Below are 16,778 nucleotides of genomic sequence, written 5' to 3'. Positions count from 1 at the left end.
CGGATAAGCATCATTACCAAGCTTTTACCAGAAATTCGGATATTCCAAGTGCCGATACTGAAGAGTTTTAGTGATTGGATAATGGTGATTCTCCGGATGAATGTAACCGAGGACCATCGTCAGCCCTGCAGATCTCGATCTCTCCCCGCGGAAACTCTATCCCTAAACGGTTAAATCCATCGGCCTACCTCCGATCGTCTACAAGATCCCCTCATTTTGGAGTAAAAAGCTTCATTCGACATCGTTAAAATGTCTGAACCGTTGTATCCTGCTTATCTACCCACTCGCGACGAAGGGTATAGCAAGCCTGTGCCAGTTCCCGAGTTTGAAGCGGAGGAGCCGGGTCTGCGGGCTGATCCCGAGAAGGAGAACTTACTTCGGGGCGCGACGCGTGTGGAGAGGATTACGCCGAGGGTTGGGACGGAGATCACGGGTGTGCAGATTAGTGAGTTGGATAGAAAGGGATTGGATGAACTAGCTTTGTTGGCTGCTGAGAGAGGAGTTGTGGTTTTTGTGAGTACTCTATGCTTGATGAGGGAATATGAGCTGACAGGCACTCAGAGAGACCAGAATTTTAAAGATGTTGGGTTTGATAAGCAGAGAGAGATCGTGAGACATTATGGACCTCTTCATCAACATCCTACAATGGGATATCCACAGGGTACAGGACCTGAGTTCCACGTTGTATACGCAGATGAGAAATCGTAAGTCCCTCATTACAACCCTCTCCAGCAACCAATTACTCAAATATTGTACAGAGGAAATCTAAGAAACCTCCTCGGTCCAAGAACAACCTACGATCTTTGGCACATCGACCAAACATTCACTGCCAACGTCCCGTCAACCAGTTTCTTCTGGGTTCTCGAAATCCCCTCCTCCGGCGGCGGTGACACAGCATTTACATCCCTAACAGCAGCCTACGAAGCTCTCTCCCCAGCATTCCGCCAAACACTCTCCCACTTGAACTTGCATCATACATCTGCTTCAGAAGGCGAAGTTAAACGCGTAGGCACAGAGCGCGCTTTAGCAGAAGCCATCAACGCGACGCACCCGCTAGTCATCAAACATCCTGTCACAGGAAAACCTTCACTGTTTGTCAATCCTACCATTGCACGATCTGTCGAAGGCTTTTTACCGGAAGAGTCAGATCATTTGTTGGGCTTTTTGAAGAATCATATGAGAAGTTTGGATTTTAGTTGTAGGGTTAAATGGGAGACGGGGACGGTTGTGGTTTGGGATCAGAGGAGCGTCGCGCATTCGGCTGTGCCGGATTTTGAGGATTCGGAGAGGAGGCATATGGTTAGGATTATTCCTTATGGGTCTAAGCCTGAGCCTGCTTTTGATTAGAATCCTACGGGGCTAATCAAGAGGTTTCGGCAGTTGACTGACTCTGATAAATAAAATGACGAAGGATTCGTGGCCCTGCCCAACTGCAAATGATAAGCTTTCGGATGCTGACACACGTGATCTCACATGTTCTTGACAAGCGCCGTTTTCTGTCATTGTCTTTTTCGGTCATCTTGTCTTACCAACCCATACCAATCAATTCTCATCCTCACGAACTGCGCCGCAGAAGTGGTGCACCAATTCACAATGGAAGACCACAAAACACAAATCGCCACCCTCTCCGACGGCCGAAAAATAGCATACGCAATATACGGCAATCAAAACGAAAATGCACCTACCACATTCTACTTCCACGGGTTTCCCGGGGCTCATCACGAAGGCATCGTAACACACGCCTCAGCTTTACAAAACGGTCTCCGCGTAATCGCGCCATCACGACCAGGATACAGCGACTCAACTTTTCAGCAAAATAGACGGTTGCTTGATTACCCCAAAGATGTCATTGAACTAGCGGATCTTCTTTCTGTGAAGAGGTTTACTGTTCTTGGTGTTTCGGGCGGTGGGCCTTATGCCATTGCTTGTTTCAAAGAAATTCCGAGAGACAGGTTGGTTGGAATTGGTACGATGGCGGGATGCATGCCTATTGAATTTGGTACGAGTGGTATGCTTGTCATATCGAGGATTTTGTTCAACGTCGCGCCGTATGCTACTACGCCTTTGGGATGGTTAATGGACAAAGCACTCGGGACTACAGCACGCGATTATGAACATCCTGAGAAATTTGAAAATATGATGGATAAAGACATGGTCGCCCGAGCACCAAAGGACGCAGAAGCCTGGACAGAAAATAAGGTTCTTAGAAAGGCGCTTCTTGATTCTACACGCGCGTCTATGAAGCAGGGTGGATATGCATCAGCTTGGGAAGCCAATCTTTACGGTAGCGATTGGGGTTTTAAGCTTGAGGATGTAAAGGTTGAGAAGGGAGAGATGATTATGTGGCATGGTGATCAGGATATTAATGTGCCGTTGAGGGTGAGTCAGAGGGCTGTTGAGTTGATTCCTCAGGCGGAGTTGAGGGTTTTTGAGGGGGAGAGTCATTTGAGTTTGGTTGGGAGGGTTGATGAAGTTATTGTGGCGTTGAAGGGGATGTTGGAGAAATGATGTCCGTGACCTCTGAGAAATGGTCACTCGAATTGTATCTCTAAGGACACAGTTTCCAAATGAACGAATTAACTCGCCACCCATGAGACTTCAACATCATCACCGGTGCAGCGTGATAATCAGTCTTATCACTTCCCCATATCTCATAGTGAGGCAAACCTCATGACGCATTTCAGTGGCATTCATGATTTTCAGGGTCCTACTCCACACTTAACGATCTACTTTAGAAAGACCCTTATTGAAACCCTGGTAGGACAGTTACCTATCATTGGGCGGTTATATGCGTGGTTAAATCTAGACGGCGTCATCTCTGCGGCGCGGTGTCTTGTCTGGGTTAAGCTGATGTCATTTGCTCGAACTGGAGGGTTGACTATTGTATCGAATATGATGTCTGTGGTGGCGGAATGAGTTGACATGGGCAATATGATCTCGCAAAATGGCGAATTCTTGTGCTTGAAGATTCCAATCCGTGGGATTGATTGTTCCTCAAGTCAATATCGATCATCGTGAAATTATCTATAAAACAGCCCATTCCGACCCCGGAAGATAAACGTCTATACAAAGTGCTGTATAGCAAACTCAAACAAAGAAACAAAGAAATATTACTGAAAGCTTCAACTAGTATAATACGAAAGATAAATCATCAAGATGGCTCCCAAGTCTGTCCCCAGCCCACTTCTCCTCTGCTTAACCGACTAACAAATATCTAGCTCAAAGCGTCGCTTCTCCCTCAGTGCCTTGTCATCTCCAGCATCAAGGAGATACAAACAAGTCATGAGCGAGAGAGACACCAATAACCGTCGTCGATCTGTCGACAGTACTGCTAGTGGCTCTACGCTTGGCGGTATGCCTGTTGTTGAGGTGGAGAAGCATTTGGTTGATCCGGCTTATCGGTGGACTACCGCGAATAGGAATTGAGGAGAAAGTCAAATTTTATTTTAGCGATGTATCGAATTGTATCTCCGTACACTAGCTTTATTTGAGGTACTAGTTGTTTCTTGTGTACTGATTTGTGTGTCATTTAAATTTGCATGTTTGTCTCAGCTGCGGGGGAAACAGCACGATCTGACGAGAAAGCCTTACACTTTCTGACTTTCGTCTTCCTTGGATAATTTCTTTATAGATATGAAACACATAGTTTAGTCAATTGCATTTGAATAAAATAAGGTTGAGCGCGTTGTCAGATCAAGCTTGACGTTGCACTCAATAGTACAGGGTAACCACCACCCACACGATATCTTCATTGTTCACATGTAAACACGTCAAAATAAACATGGGATGAACTCCCCACGATCAACAGCCACTAATGCTTCGGACCGACAAATATCTGAACCACTGCATAGGTAGTCTAGTGCGTTTTCTAAACCCCTTTCACTTCGCTACCGGAACCATGGGACAACCTCCGTTAGCCACCTCAACACTAAGTACTGAGTTTGCCTGAAGTTTCAGGGTCAGGATAGTTTAATCCGCCATTGGGCCAGTGGCTGATGTCGGAAGTGGCACGTCTTGTAGGTCTTTGCAGAGCCAAGATGAATATTTCGTCATTGATGCGCGTCGTGGAGGGTCATGGGACGATAGAAATCTGACATTCGGAAGCTTGTCAATCCTATCCGATAGACTTTGACCGGGAAAACGCCGCCCTGACAGGATGGAGACCCAGTCTCCAGATCATTTGTGTACCCTAATGGTCTACTCAGGATCCATGGGCCTCCGCTATGGTCTATCCTTGTGGTCTGGTGGTGTCGACCCTGAGGCGTGAGCGGCAAATCATCAATTCCAAACCAATGATCAACGCATAACGTACCATCCGCAATCTGTGGCAAACACAACCCATGCAGAAGAGAGGCTCAGCCGTCCATCCGGCTATTCTGCTCCACGGGGAAGACCTTTCCCCGCAGGGAGAACCTTGTATGCTCAGGAACAGCTGCAAATAAGCTATCTAAGACATAGATGAGATCCTGTATGTACTGTACCTTAGATCGCATACCTACAGCAAATTCTACAGTAGCGCGTGCACTTTCCACTTTAACTAACTCAGATGATAACCCATAATTCTCGCTTGGAAAACAATTCCTTCTTTCCGTCCACGTAACCTGAATTAATACCAAGCCCGAGAAACTATTGATCACAAGTCTTGTCCAAGAACCCCCGACATTTCGCGTCGGTCCGCACGCCCGAGATACTCCATCCCGCTAGGACAGAAGCCTCCATCATATCCGCTCAGCTCTTTCGATAGCTTTTGCCATGGTAGGTGGATAATTGCAACGTTGGACAGGGGTCCTGAAACTTGTCGCCCGTGGCTTCACGGGCCGCAACTCCTGAGCTCTTAATCCCCACATTCTACGACAAGGGTCTTCACCCGCAATTTCTACTACTCCGGAATTCGGTAGATGCTCCCTTTGAAGACGGGTGAACACCTTAATTCGAATCGGGACATCGGAGCGCGCGGAGGTCTGGGGTTCTTGATTGGTTAGACTTGGTATAATGTTGCTGTTATGGGGGAAATGGACTGAGCTTAATCGGACCAATTCATCCAAAGTCGTGATGATCTCGACTTGGCTTTTTCGGATGTCGTCCTAACTTGGCCGACCCCAGTATATCCCCATGGAGTTATGTGTGATCGCGAGCTGTCAAAAATATAGATATAAACCGACTTCCGAAAGTCATCAAACAGTCTCGTTCTCCATCACTCAGTCACTCACTCACAACAGCCCAACATGAAGTTCTCTCCTCTTCTCCTCTCAACTCTCCTGGCCCACGTCGCCGTCGGCCAAACTGCCGACAAGACAAAGGAGGTGCACCCCAAGATCGACACATACCGCTGCACCAAAGCCGGCGGCTGCAAGAAGACGACAAACTACATCGTCGCCGATGCTGAACTCCACGGCATCAGCCAGTCCAACGGTCAGAACTGTGGTGACTGGGGTGAAGCCGCTGACCCCAAGGCTTGTCCCGATGAGAAGACATGTGCAAAGAACTGCAAGCTCTCTGGCATGGACCTTGCTGCCTACAAGGCTAAGGGTATCACTACCTCTGGCAGCGCTCTTCGTCTGGAGATGTTGAGGAACGGACAATCTGTTTCTCCTCGTGTTTACCTTCTTGAGAAGAACAAGAAGAAGTATGAGATGCTTAAGCTTACCGGTGCTGAGTTCTCTTTCGACGTTGAGACTCAGAAGCTTCCTTGCGGTATGAACGGTGCTTTGTATCTTTCTGAGATGCCTGCCGATGGTGGTAAGAGCACTAGCCGATACAGCACTCTTGGTGCTGCGCAGGGTGCTGGATACTGTGATGCTCAGTGCTATGTTACACCTTTCATCAACGGAGTTGTAAGTGAACCTGATACTGTTAATTTTGAGCATGACTAATCGATTCTTTAGGGCAACATCAAGGGCAAGGGTGTCTGCTGTAACGAGATGGACATCTGGGAAGCCAACTCTCGCGCAACCCACATCGCTCCCCACCCCTGCAGCGTCCCCGGCCTGTACGGCTGCACAGGCGACGAGTGCAAGAAGGAGGGCATCTGCGACAAGGCTGGCTGCGGCTGGAACCACAACCGCAACAACGTCACTGACTTTTACGGTCGCGGCAAGGAATTCAAGGTCGACACCACCCGCAAGTTCACCGTCGTGTCCCAGTTCCCCGCCGACAAGCAAGGCAACCTGAAGGAGATGCACCGCCACTACATCCAGGACGGCAAGGTTATCAAGTCCGCTGTCGTCACTCTTCCTGGACCTCCCAAGGTTACTGGAAACATTATCACCGATCAGTACTGCAAGGCCAGCAACGCTGATGATTATCTCCGTCTTGGCGGCACAACCGAGATGGGCGATGCCATGACCCGCGGCATGGTTCTCGCCATGAGCGTCTGGTGGAGCGAGGGCGATTCCATGGAGTGGCTCGACGGAAAGGGCCCCGGCGCCGGACCCTGCACCAAGGAAGAAGGTCTGCCCAAGAACATTGTCAAGGTCGAGCCCAACCCCGAAGTCACCTTTAGCAACATGCGCATTGGCGAGATCGGGTCTACACACGCGGTCAAGATGCCTCGACCTTATGCCGCTCACCGCCTGTAGATCAGTACAGCAGAGCAAAATATGGGGTTGTGTCCCACTTGCTTATGAACCATTGGAGCCAGACGTTTCGCCAGTATGCAAAACAGCTGTCACTGGCCACTGACACGTGTAGTAGTGTCGGGCGGCGAAAAAAATGTGAAAAATCAATTGTATAAATGATAGTATCTTCTTCAATATATATTTTTACTTTTATTTAATCTTCAACGTCTTTCCGTGATTTAACCGTTGACACTAACAATGTACGGATTCTGGGCTTTAGAACCTTCAAGCTTAGCGTAAGTGTGCTCTACGTCATCATCATGTGCGGTGGCTGACTCCTTCTCCGAAACCTGCAGCAAAAGACAAAAGAACGTCATGGGTCTTTTGTCTTCCACAGAAGAAGAAGATTCTACTCCGCGTTCTTTACAACTCAGCAATCTAGAGCATCGCATTCCAATGCCTCGCTCATTGACTTCCGTCTCCAACCTGGAAATCCGCGACCTGAATCGCGACCAGGTCCGCTTTTACCACCCGGGTTATTTAAAGCCGTTGAACCTCCTCTTCTGTCTGCCGCGCGTTGATTATGAGCCTTTGAGAGGGGCTTGGGGTGTTCATTTCAAGACTGCTCTCACAGCGTGCCAAATCATTGCGAATAATGCTTTTGGGAGTGGACGCTTGGCGAGGGATGCTGAGGGCAAGGATGTTGTTTCGGACGATGATCAGATTTTGCTGAACAGGGATTATTGGTTCTTTGTGGATGGTGAAGGTATGTTATCACCGCCAAGACGAGACACCACAAGACTAACATTCATAGAACGATATCCAATTGTTCCAAGCTTTAGAGATTGGAAATTTCCTCACGATGAATTGCCGGATTGGTGGTCTCCCCCTGCTTGCGCAACCACCCTCCACAGCAAGCGATGCGCCGTCACAAACACCAGCTACGCATTTACATGGGCGCATTTAATTCCCCGCGAGGAACAGCAGTGGTTTAACAAGAATGGCATGGGTCTTTACGGTGGAGGGTCACATACAATCGACGACCCGCACAACATTCTTCCACTAAAGGCTGATCTCTACGTCTGCTTTGACCAAAGTGTTTTTGCACTCATTCCCAAAATCGCAAGATCACCTGACGGAAGAGAAAGTTCGCCTCAATATGTTCTTCACGTTCTTGACGGTCGAGAAGCGGAATTCACAGCACTCTATCAAAATCGCCCCGTCGAAACACTCGCCGAGGGAAGTCGCGAATATCTTTTCGCACGCTTCGCATGGTCTATCTTCTCATTCCTCAAACCCTTCCTCACATCCGGTGTCGGTCGTCGCGTAGTACGCTACCGTGTCCGCGCCGCGGACGAAGACGCCGAAGAAGAACATCTCGTTTCAGAAATGCAAAACATTTTCCTCGATTCGCGAAAGCTGGATCAGCTGTACGGTGGCAATGGACGAAGACGGGCGCCTTCTTTGGAGGGGAGTTATGTGGATGTTGAGGATGAGTGGGATGAGGAGAATGCGGGTCGGACGTTGGAGATGGAGGCTTGACTGGATGGTCAGATGAGATGAATTAACGTTTTGCATGCATGTACACGAATACGACTTGGGATGGTTTGAGCGTTTGGATTTGCATTTTGGTTGGAAAAGGAAATTTGACACAGAAATTGTTTTGATATTGAATTGATTATCTTGGGTATCATCGTCTAGTACTGTGTTGTACAAGCAGTGAGGTATCAGGAAATCGGCGCCCGAACTCAACCACCACGGTTACTCATATCTTCTGTCAACTTCAAGAACTGTACTACTTAGATTGGTAAACGCAATCTTCCCTATACCACTGTGCGGTTGAACGTCCCCAATCCTTACACGCTCGTTCTTCAACAACCTTATCCTGTCGATACCGTCCAACGTACTTCCTCCGTCTGGAACAACCACATATCGAGAGTCTCTAGTCAAACTCGAGACACTGTTAAGAATATCTGGGCTTCTAATCTTGCACTGCAGCACAACATGCCCGATTGTAAAAACAACCATAGCAAGGCTGGAAACACTATATATGCTCATCCAAACCCAGTTCACCTGGTATTTCTGATCTGTAAACTCTTTCCAGGTTCCAGTACTGTTTCCCCAGTCAGAAAGAGGAGTGACAGATTTATTCAGAGTAGTAGAGTCGATGAAGGATTCGGACGACGGCGATATTTCATCGGCGCCGACAATGATGGACTGTTCGAAGGAGGCTCTAATCGCTGTGTTCAGAACCATTGCCAACCGAGCTTCAAGTACGGCCGTTGATAGGTTGTGCAGTGAGGGAGGAAAAGCGTATGCCTCGAATTTGTAAAACTCTCCAATTGGTCGAGCTCTGGTTGGATCTCGAATGAAAAGATTTACCAAATTATTCTGAGATCCTTCCGGGTCCGGAAGAAGCCACGGTATTAAGGACAACAGAGACAAGTTTTGCTTGAAGGAAAATACTGTCGTATTCGCTTTGATTGGTTGCCCTTTGGTATGCCGGACTCTGTCGGTAGAACATGAAAGAAAACCGTTGTCGGAAGGACGAGAACAGCTGACCATTGCGTCGACATAGGATGTAGTGGGAGTACAGAGAGTCATGTTCCATGAGTGACTCTGGTTGGTGATTGGCGAGCCATCAGTAATGAAAAGAAGACTCTGCTTCAATGGTCGATCTTGACCCACAGTGAGGTTAAAGGTGCTTCCGTTGCTGTCGAGATACTGGTCCTCAAGTAAATCAAATTGAATGGGTGGAACGGGAAATTCGTCCCTGAAGGAAAATTCGTTATGACGGGGTGCTGAAAAGAATGACCAGTTGTTGAAACCGACGTTGATGTTTCCCATTTCTGCTTCGGGCCCAGCAAGAACTAAACGTGAGACGTTGTCTTCGAGCCAGGACGTGCCATTAATCAATGGGTCACACTGGATTTATATCAGTACATGTAGCGAAGAGGTCACAGGCCACTTACCGACAACGATATGTAAGACGACTGAATCATCATGGTAGCATTCCCCTCTGCAGTAGACGGTATACCGCGTATAGGAACCCCGATAAGAGATTCATACGGAGGAACCGCATCGTTGGGAACATCCATCCAGGCATGAGGGTTATCCAAATCATATCCGTCGAGCATATGAAGAAACGGAATCCTCGCATTCCCCCACGTGTCCTGCTGCGTTATCCTCCTCGCCTCATCAGGACCACCAACCTGTCTCAAAGTATCTCCAAAATTCGGACTAGACCCATTCGCATGCATAAGTCGAGTCGATGAAGATGAGAATGCGGCACCGAAAATTGTTCGCAACCCGAATGGTGGAGCATATAGAACTGGTAGCCAATCAAAGCCTGCTGTCCAATTTGTTGAAGGGTATGATACGATGGGGAAGTCATGTTGTATGATCTCAGTGTTTATGGTGACGGCACGAAGAACGCTCTGACCTCCAAGGGGACTTAACGCCCAGGATAAGATGAGAAGGGGGGACCAGAAGCTGATGAGGCGAACCCAGACTAGTAGTTTGAGTGTGCTTGTCATGGTCAAACTGCCCATCAGGATTTCAAGAGTCTATTGATGTCAGCATTGTCAATGACTTAAGGGTGCTTGTACTTACACCAAGTGTAGTCCCCCTCTCACAGGTATACAGAGCCACGCTTCTCAGGGCCGTGCCTAGCACAGCGGCAAATGCGATAGGCCATAATGTAGCTGCGATGCTGGCAGCTTCGAGAACACGACTGCCAAGTTGAGATTCGGGTTGTTGGTTGAGAGAGATCATGTATACTGCAAGAACTATCGAAAAGTCAGAATGGCGACAGAGATCCTCGTTTTGGGTGCCTTACCGATAAATGGTGCTGGTATGAGGACCAGACTACTTGAGAGAAGGAACCTTTGCCACGTCGGGAGAGAAGATTCTTTCAATGTTCTTGGGCTGCTTGGCCATCCTTGAGGCACTGGTGTATCTTGCTTCGATTCATCATCAAAGCCAAGTCTGTCAGTCATTGTGGTCGGAGACTCTTTCAAGCAATCAAATAGCAGAAAATGGAAGAAATTGACGAATAAATGCAATCATCATTATTATTTCGTCTCTATATACGGTCGCGCCATGAACCTGCAAACAAGGCTGGCGTTTATCTTGACCATTTCACAGACAGATAAGCGCGAAGGACAAAGTGAGCCAGTAACGAAACAAGATAATGAACTAGCACGGCCTTTGTTAGCGACCTAGAGTCCGAGAACAATTCAAGCATCGCCATTGGTTGAGACTGAGGCGTTGGCGAATCAGGATCGGTGAAGAGCCGCCAAATGCTGACATCCCTATACCTTGAAACGCACTAAGATTTGTACAAGCAGTAACCTCTCAGGAGATCGGCGTCCGAGCTGAATACTCCCATCATCCTAGAACTACATAAAGCGGATATCGTTCGCAGTCGAGAGGCAATAATGTAGTTGTTCCATTCCACCAGTCGTCAGGCATTCAGGCATCCAGGCCAACACATACTCGACGTGTTAAGATAATGCATCTAGAAATGAACTAGTGCCTGGCCACTTGTCTCTGAGTTGGCAGTTCCAGTGTCCCTGCATGAGTAGTGCTATCACAAATCACCTGCATGGCCGTTGGGCTCAAACGAAGATCATGCGCACGGTCGGTGAGTTTGAGATGACCTCTAGGCATAGAAGAACTGGCCCCAAGAAAATATGAGATGAAATAATTTGGTCACTTTATGCCAGCTAAGACTAGCGCTTAGGCTACTTTATTATAGCAGCCTAAATCTGAAAGGACATTTCTTCTGTTATCCACCTGGATGAGTTCTTTACAATAGAGTACAGAATTGATTGAGTACCACGATCATTGCAAATATCTTCAATACAAGTTTCCCAGTTCCAGACCTCATGGATAGAATCTAGCACAGCCATTTTCTCCTTCCGTCGAATTTGCCTTTCTCATAGAAGGATTCTGTCATCTTGTGGCAACGGTCGCTCGGCCTCGGAACTACCATCGTGAAGCTTCAAAACAAACAGGTCGTCCAAAGAATCAGCAGCACGCAGCTTCTGCAGTCTGCATGTCAGATCCCACCACCGGCTGACTTCCATCGGTTCTTCCGTGAGAGAGGATGTACTGCCTGTTCGTTCGCACCAATACAGTAGCGACTTGTGCATAGTGAAATTCCAGATTGGCGCCTTACCTTCGTTTGCAAGCTCACGATTGTGGAAGGCCAAAAGCAGTAAAGCGATGTCGGTCTGGCTGAAAGGTTCGAAACAACTGGTCGCGATATTTCGTGCAAGCTCAATGTCTTTCTTGGGGGGCGCGCTTTGTTCTCCCCAAAAACCTCGCATTAAGTTGACCCATTTCTCACACTCGGATCGGACTGGCGCATCCAGTGTTGCAACGTTGATATTGAACTCGGGATACAAATCCCAAAGTCCGGCTTCTTTCAGTGCCTTCAAGGATACTGTGCACGACCGGCCCTCAACCTGCAGCATCCCCTGGGACAGATACTCTCCGTTGTTGTCCCTGACACTCGATCGTCGAAGCTTGCTGAAGGCGTCCTCTTCGGCGGTGAGGTTTCCGCGGCTGAAGTATTCGAGTAGATCCATGTCCCTCACGAACTGACCTTTGGGAAACTGCGTAGTGTCCACGGCGCAGATGGCGACGTCCTCGCCCGACTTGCAGAACCGTAAGTTGGCATATTGAATCGCGTACAACAAGGAGCTGCTTCACGACACAAGATTGTCATGCCGAAGGATCTCTGCTTTGTCGGTTTCATCATCGAGGGTGGGTCCAATCAGATGGCTATGCAGCTTCTTGGAAGCCAACTCCTTCTCCTCATCTGTGGGAGGCTGCTTTGTGTTTCCGAAGAGAATGTTGATTTTAGGAATGGGAGGTTCCATAGTGGAGTGTCGGACCGAAGCAATGATCTCGGGAGAGTTGATGCCCTTGCTCTAGGAGTCGTACACTCGGAAGAGGTATCTCGGGGGGTCGCGAAGTGGTATCCCTGGTTCACGTCGAGAGAAGGGCGTTGGTGATACTAATAATGTTGGACCTCCTCGGCAGCGGTTCAAAGACACCGCCCAAAACCGCGCCCATATCTTTCTGGTGCTCTGCATCCTCTTCTTGAATCGCTCAAATTTCTCTTCGTCATATTCGTCTCGTGACCGCGGGTAATTGGCAATGAAATACATGTCGGAATCGAGGCCACCGTGGGGGACAGCTCGGATACAGCATTCCTGGACGATATTCCATAGGGCATGATCCTCGTACCACTGTGGTGGGCATCTCTCAACGATCATCTTGATGTCAATGTCGAATTGCTTAAGAAGTTTCTTGACGTCGTTATCGCTCTTGTAGGCCAGGGAAGTGATTAGTGGAGTGATTCTCTGAACTTCTGCGTTGTCCCGAAGGCGGTCTAGTCGTTCCGGCAAGGACAGCAAATGCGAGCCGGGTTCGCTGGTGGACGAAGCCAGAGGTCGAATGCGTAGAGGTCCATGATCGGTGCCTTCCTGGCTGGTCATCTTAGCACGTTCGTCTGCCATCACGAAGGCAGTTTTGTCGTTGTGGTGGAAGGTGGAAGGAAAAGGGAGAAGGAAGAGAAGCCGTGGGCTGCTCTTTTGATCTCCTGGTGTGGGGCTTTCTTCCTTTGTTTGCGCTGCCTTTCAGATGAATTCTTTGGCAGCTGGCAGCTGGCAGCTTGCGCTTCTGTGCCAATCGGCGCGTCACTTCCAAGCTTTGTGTGACCTAGCCAGCACTGCAAGGTGAACAGCCCCCTAATTGTGTGAACAAAGCGGAACATGACCGCAAATGGCTGGGATTATTGAGTGAATGAACAGTCTTCGCTGAATATGTGTGGCGATATGAATGATGCTGGCCTGATGGGATGCATTTTTCTCCAATCAACTTATATTATGTGCGGCAGATTTACACAGATAGCCGTTAATGTTAACCGATTACATGAAAGTCCTTATTCGGTGATTACTATCTGAAAAGTACAAGCCTGATTCTGGAAACAAATAACACCTGCAGGTAAACCCTTCGAAGAGAAAAGTGAAAAACAGATCAGGATTGGCGATCCCAGGGGGTTGAAGTGGTTCCTCGATGCTGCACACATGAAGGTGACTACCTCCAATTTTGAGACCTGTATTTCCATGTGAATATTATATCTCTTCTATACCCCTTTCGCTGGCAGAGATATTAGTGGTTTTCAAGACAAATAGCTCCTCAAAGAATCCTGGTCCCGTCGGCTCGCCGGGGGCAATCATTCGAGTTCGCAATCCAGGGCCATGTATCGGACGACTCACGCTGGGTCTTGGCTCAGCAACAGTTCGCCTGTCATCTAAGAGTCCCAGCCAGCCACCGATAACGGCATTCCATTGCCCTGTCTACTCACTGCGCCGGGGTCGGGCAAGTTTCAGTTGACGGGATCTGCTGGTTAACTGACGCGTGGAAGATGAGGTAGTAGGTAGAGCAGGTATCACCATCAACTGAGAACTTCTTGGTGTATGAAGTGTCCGAACTGCCCGTCAGACTGTCATCCTTGAACGTGAATTGGCCAGGGGCACATGTTGTAGGTGCAGTGCACGAAGCGTATACATGTACCGAAGAAAGGTCAAAGCGTCCGTCAGTAGTGTCGTCGTACAAGTCATAACTGAACGTGATATCAGACCCCGCGATTGTAGCTGACCAAGTTCCGACAGTGGTTCCCTTCGTAAGGTCATTGCCACCGGCACCAACGATAAGTTTTCCACTTAATGAAGTCTTGCTGGTAGCGAAATACCAACCCCAGCGGTTGGCATTGTTGCACACAGCTGGACCAACAGGTTTGCCGTTCAGATTCTTGGCTCCATCGCCATGGCCGAATGCAGTGCCGATATCGCAGACTTTGGTTGAAGGTGGAGGAGGCGTCACCGGCTTCTTGCAACAACACCAGCCATCGCAGGCTTTGGGACAAGTAAAGTCCAAAGTGAGATACTCCCACCAACGATTGCCCGGCTGGCCAGGAATAAGGGTTCCATCGCCGGTACAAGTCTTTGACGTGGTGCCGTCGCTGGTAGAGGTATGGTAGGCAATGTTCAATTTCTTGTCACAGAGGGCTGAAGCGCCGTCTCCGATCTTGTTGAACGGCACTTGACACACACCGGTGGTCTTGACGCAGTAAGAATTATATGACCACGAGGCGGGGTCTTTTGTTGGATACTTGGCGCTGGTCCAGGCAGAAGTCGAGATCTCAAGGTGAGTGTCACTGATGGTGCCAACTGGAGTGGAGGAAATCTTGAGAATGCAAGTATCCTTCGTGAGATCATCCGCGGAGTCGCAGCCCACGATTTCGACCTTGACAGCGTTATTGACAATATCTGCCACTCCATTGGCTCCGCACTGAAGGTTGAAAGTGCCTTTATCGAGAGTAGGCTTGGCAAATTCATGAGTACAGCAAGAATCGCCATAGAACTCGGGAGTTGGACAAGTTGGGCTATCCGTGCGAGCGAATATAGCCCTAGCAGAGCGTCTGAGACGTTTCAAGGGATCTCTAGGACAGCAGCCAGATTTGATAGGAGTGTTATCCCCAGTAGTGCTGCAAGTAGAGGGGGTTTCAGCCACGACGTAGCCAGTAAAGACGGCCGCTAGGCTGAGGACTGTAGAATACTTCATGGCTGTTCAAAACCTCGATGGCCGAAGAATTATTTCTTGAAAATCTAAGGATAAATATCTGAGAAGTCTGAAAAGTGCTTGAAGAAGAAAGCTTGAGATGTGAAGAGAGGAGAGGGTTTAAATAACTGTTTAGGCTCGCCTTGCTACTGTTGGGCACTCCGCGCCTGGAAGCTGCATTTGCCCCTCGCAGCATAGGGAGGAAAGAATCAGTCCATTTCAGCCGCATGCTACGATAGTCACCAGACTCCATGGTGGTCAATAGCAAGCCATTTTCCGGTGAGGCAAGTTCTAGATCTAGTACCGTCCTCTTCGCATCACGACATGCGGAGACGTCCAGTTGGTGGCAAGGAGGAAGAGTGAGGGTATTGTGTTCAGCTACAGACTGCTTCAAGTGTCAAGTCACTTGTCGTGATAGTGTATTGAAAGTATGTCGATTGGTAAGGAACTTCCCGTGAAAATCAATAGTCTTTACGCCACACACGACTAGCACGCACAACATGGTCAGTGCAGGCAAAACCCGGCTTTGCGGTCCAACGGCGAGTCTTATTCTTGTTCTTTTCACGTTTGAGAATTTAAATTTCCTTTGAATCTCTTGATTACTTTTATGTAGATACCACGGGATAACGCATGAGCATTTGCTACGCAGACAAGCATTTATATTTAGAAGTTAGGGAACATTTCAACGATATCATTTTGTACAAAGGGCGGTATCTTGCTATCCAGCTGAGCAGAGATCAAATCTTGCCATGCACGGCTCTCAAAATCGTCTATTGGTGACGCTACCTCTACTGTATCAATTTACTATCCTTTGCGCGCCACAACCCTTCGGGAGACTGCGGTGTGTTCTGGCCAGGCACCAGGTTGCCAAAGCCGCTAATTCCAGATTGTAGTGGGCACCCCACTTGGTTTCGGCACTATCGATTGACACCCAACTTAAGTTGGTTATGTAACTAATGACAGTCCTGTTAACGGCTGGGAGTGACGTGCAACCTCCGCTGGTTTTAGGAGACTTGACATCTCTTTACCAAAAAGATCCAGATCTAGATCCCAGAAGCAGAAGTTAGACGCATAGATAAATCATGTTTGGTCTAAATTGTATTTTCTTTTTCTCAAACAGAATAATTAACCTCGAGAATGGTTATAACATGATAGATGCATCAACGTCACGACCGCCGCCATCGCAATTACAGCTGAAACTTTCTCCTACGCCACAGGCAACCTAAACATGCTGTAGGGGGAATCTGCCGATTAATGCTGCCCACGCTGTTGCATGGCAGGTTCTAGACCGCAGTCCCATTACGATGGATATGCTTATTCTCCATAACCCTTGAGGCTGGTATGAAGCGTACGAGAAGAACTCATGATCCTAAACTGACGGCCGTGTCACCACGGAGGGACTTGGTGTGGATATTATCAAGCTGTTGACAGACTATTTCCACAAAACGCCAGGTCTCGATGCGCCACATAAGCCTTGACATGATCTCCCTGCCACTGTTGTGTAGGGCGTGAAGCCTCTTTTACCATTAAACCTAAAGCCCGTCTTAGCTTCTCGAGATAACTGTGGTTTTTTTTTTTTTTTTT

At 48.4% G+C, this 16,778-nt stretch overlaps 8 protein-coding genes across 8 annotated transcripts; 4 read left to right on the top strand and 4 right to left on the bottom strand.

Annotated features, from left to right (window-relative positions):
- Window positions 1-249: 249 nt before the first annotated feature.
- FIESC28_03935 (uncharacterized protein) lies at window positions 250-1,347 on the top strand (the record flags this gene model as incomplete). The annotated part of the gene is made up of 3 exons (XM_031158084.1): window positions 250-513; window positions 562-704; window positions 759-1,347. 3 exons carry the CDS (start codon window positions 250-252, stop codon window positions 1,345-1,347), a joined length of 996 nt encoding a protein of 331 aa, XP_031017784.1.
- A 246-nt stretch (window positions 1,348-1,593) lies between these two features.
- FIESC28_03934 (uncharacterized protein) lies at window positions 1,594-2,508 on the top strand (the record flags this gene model as incomplete). The annotated part of the gene is made up of 1 exon (XM_031158083.1): window positions 1,594-2,508. One exon carries the CDS (start codon window positions 1,594-1,596, stop codon window positions 2,506-2,508), a length of 915 nt encoding a protein of 304 aa, XP_031017783.1.
- A 2,717-nt stretch (window positions 2,509-5,225) lies between these two features.
- Window positions 5,226-6,578, top strand: FIESC28_03933 (uncharacterized protein; the record flags this gene model as incomplete). The annotated part of the gene is made up of 2 exons (XM_031158082.1): window positions 5,226-5,834; window positions 5,886-6,578. The coding sequence occupies 2 exons, from the start codon at window positions 5,226-5,228 to the stop codon at window positions 6,576-6,578; spliced, it is 1,302 nt and encodes a 433-aa protein (XP_031017782.1).
- A 354-nt stretch (window positions 6,579-6,932) lies between these two features.
- On the top strand, window positions 6,933-8,099 carry FIESC28_03932 (uncharacterized protein; the record flags this gene model as incomplete). Its single annotated transcript, XM_031158081.1, has 2 exons — window positions 6,933-7,323; window positions 7,372-8,099. 2 exons carry the CDS (start codon window positions 6,933-6,935, stop codon window positions 8,097-8,099), a joined length of 1,119 nt encoding a protein of 372 aa, XP_031017781.1.
- A 206-nt stretch (window positions 8,100-8,305) lies between these two features.
- On the bottom strand, window positions 8,306-10,555 carry FIESC28_03931 (uncharacterized protein; the record flags this gene model as incomplete). The annotated part of the gene is made up of 5 exons (XM_031158080.1): window positions 8,306-8,347; window positions 8,418-9,482; window positions 9,530-10,123; window positions 10,170-10,345; window positions 10,396-10,555. The coding sequence occupies 5 exons, from the start codon at window positions 10,553-10,555 to the stop codon at window positions 8,306-8,308; spliced, it is 2,037 nt and encodes a 678-aa protein (XP_031017780.1).
- A 942-nt stretch (window positions 10,556-11,497) lies between these two features.
- On the bottom strand, window positions 11,498-12,445 carry FIESC28_03930 (uncharacterized protein; the record flags this gene model as incomplete). The annotated part of the gene is made up of 2 exons (XM_031158079.1): window positions 11,498-12,220; window positions 12,281-12,445. The coding sequence occupies 2 exons, from the start codon at window positions 12,443-12,445 to the stop codon at window positions 11,498-11,500; spliced, it is 888 nt and encodes a 295-aa protein (XP_031017779.1).
- A 51-nt stretch (window positions 12,446-12,496) lies between these two features.
- FIESC28_03929 (uncharacterized protein) lies at window positions 12,497-13,087 on the bottom strand (the record flags this gene model as incomplete). The annotated part of the gene is made up of 1 exon (XM_031158078.1): window positions 12,497-13,087. The coding sequence occupies one exon, from the start codon at window positions 13,085-13,087 to the stop codon at window positions 12,497-12,499; it is 591 nt and encodes a 196-aa protein (XP_031017778.1).
- An 847-nt stretch (window positions 13,088-13,934) lies between these two features.
- Window positions 13,935-15,197, bottom strand: FIESC28_03928 (uncharacterized protein; the record flags this gene model as incomplete). Its single annotated transcript, XM_031158077.1, has 1 exon — window positions 13,935-15,197. One exon carries the CDS (start codon window positions 15,195-15,197, stop codon window positions 13,935-13,937), a length of 1,263 nt encoding a protein of 420 aa, XP_031017777.1.
- Between the last annotated feature and the right edge of the window lie 1,581 nt (window positions 15,198-16,778).

Source organism: Fusarium coffeatum, assembly GCF_003316985.1.
Source record: "Fusarium coffeatum strain FIESC_28 chromosome Unknown BRIP53273_contig_82, whole genome shotgun sequence".
NCBI classification, from domain to species: Eukaryota; Fungi; Ascomycota; class Sordariomycetes; order Hypocreales; family Nectriaceae; genus Fusarium; species Fusarium coffeatum.
This window is presented reverse-complemented; position numbering and strand designations above follow the sequence as displayed.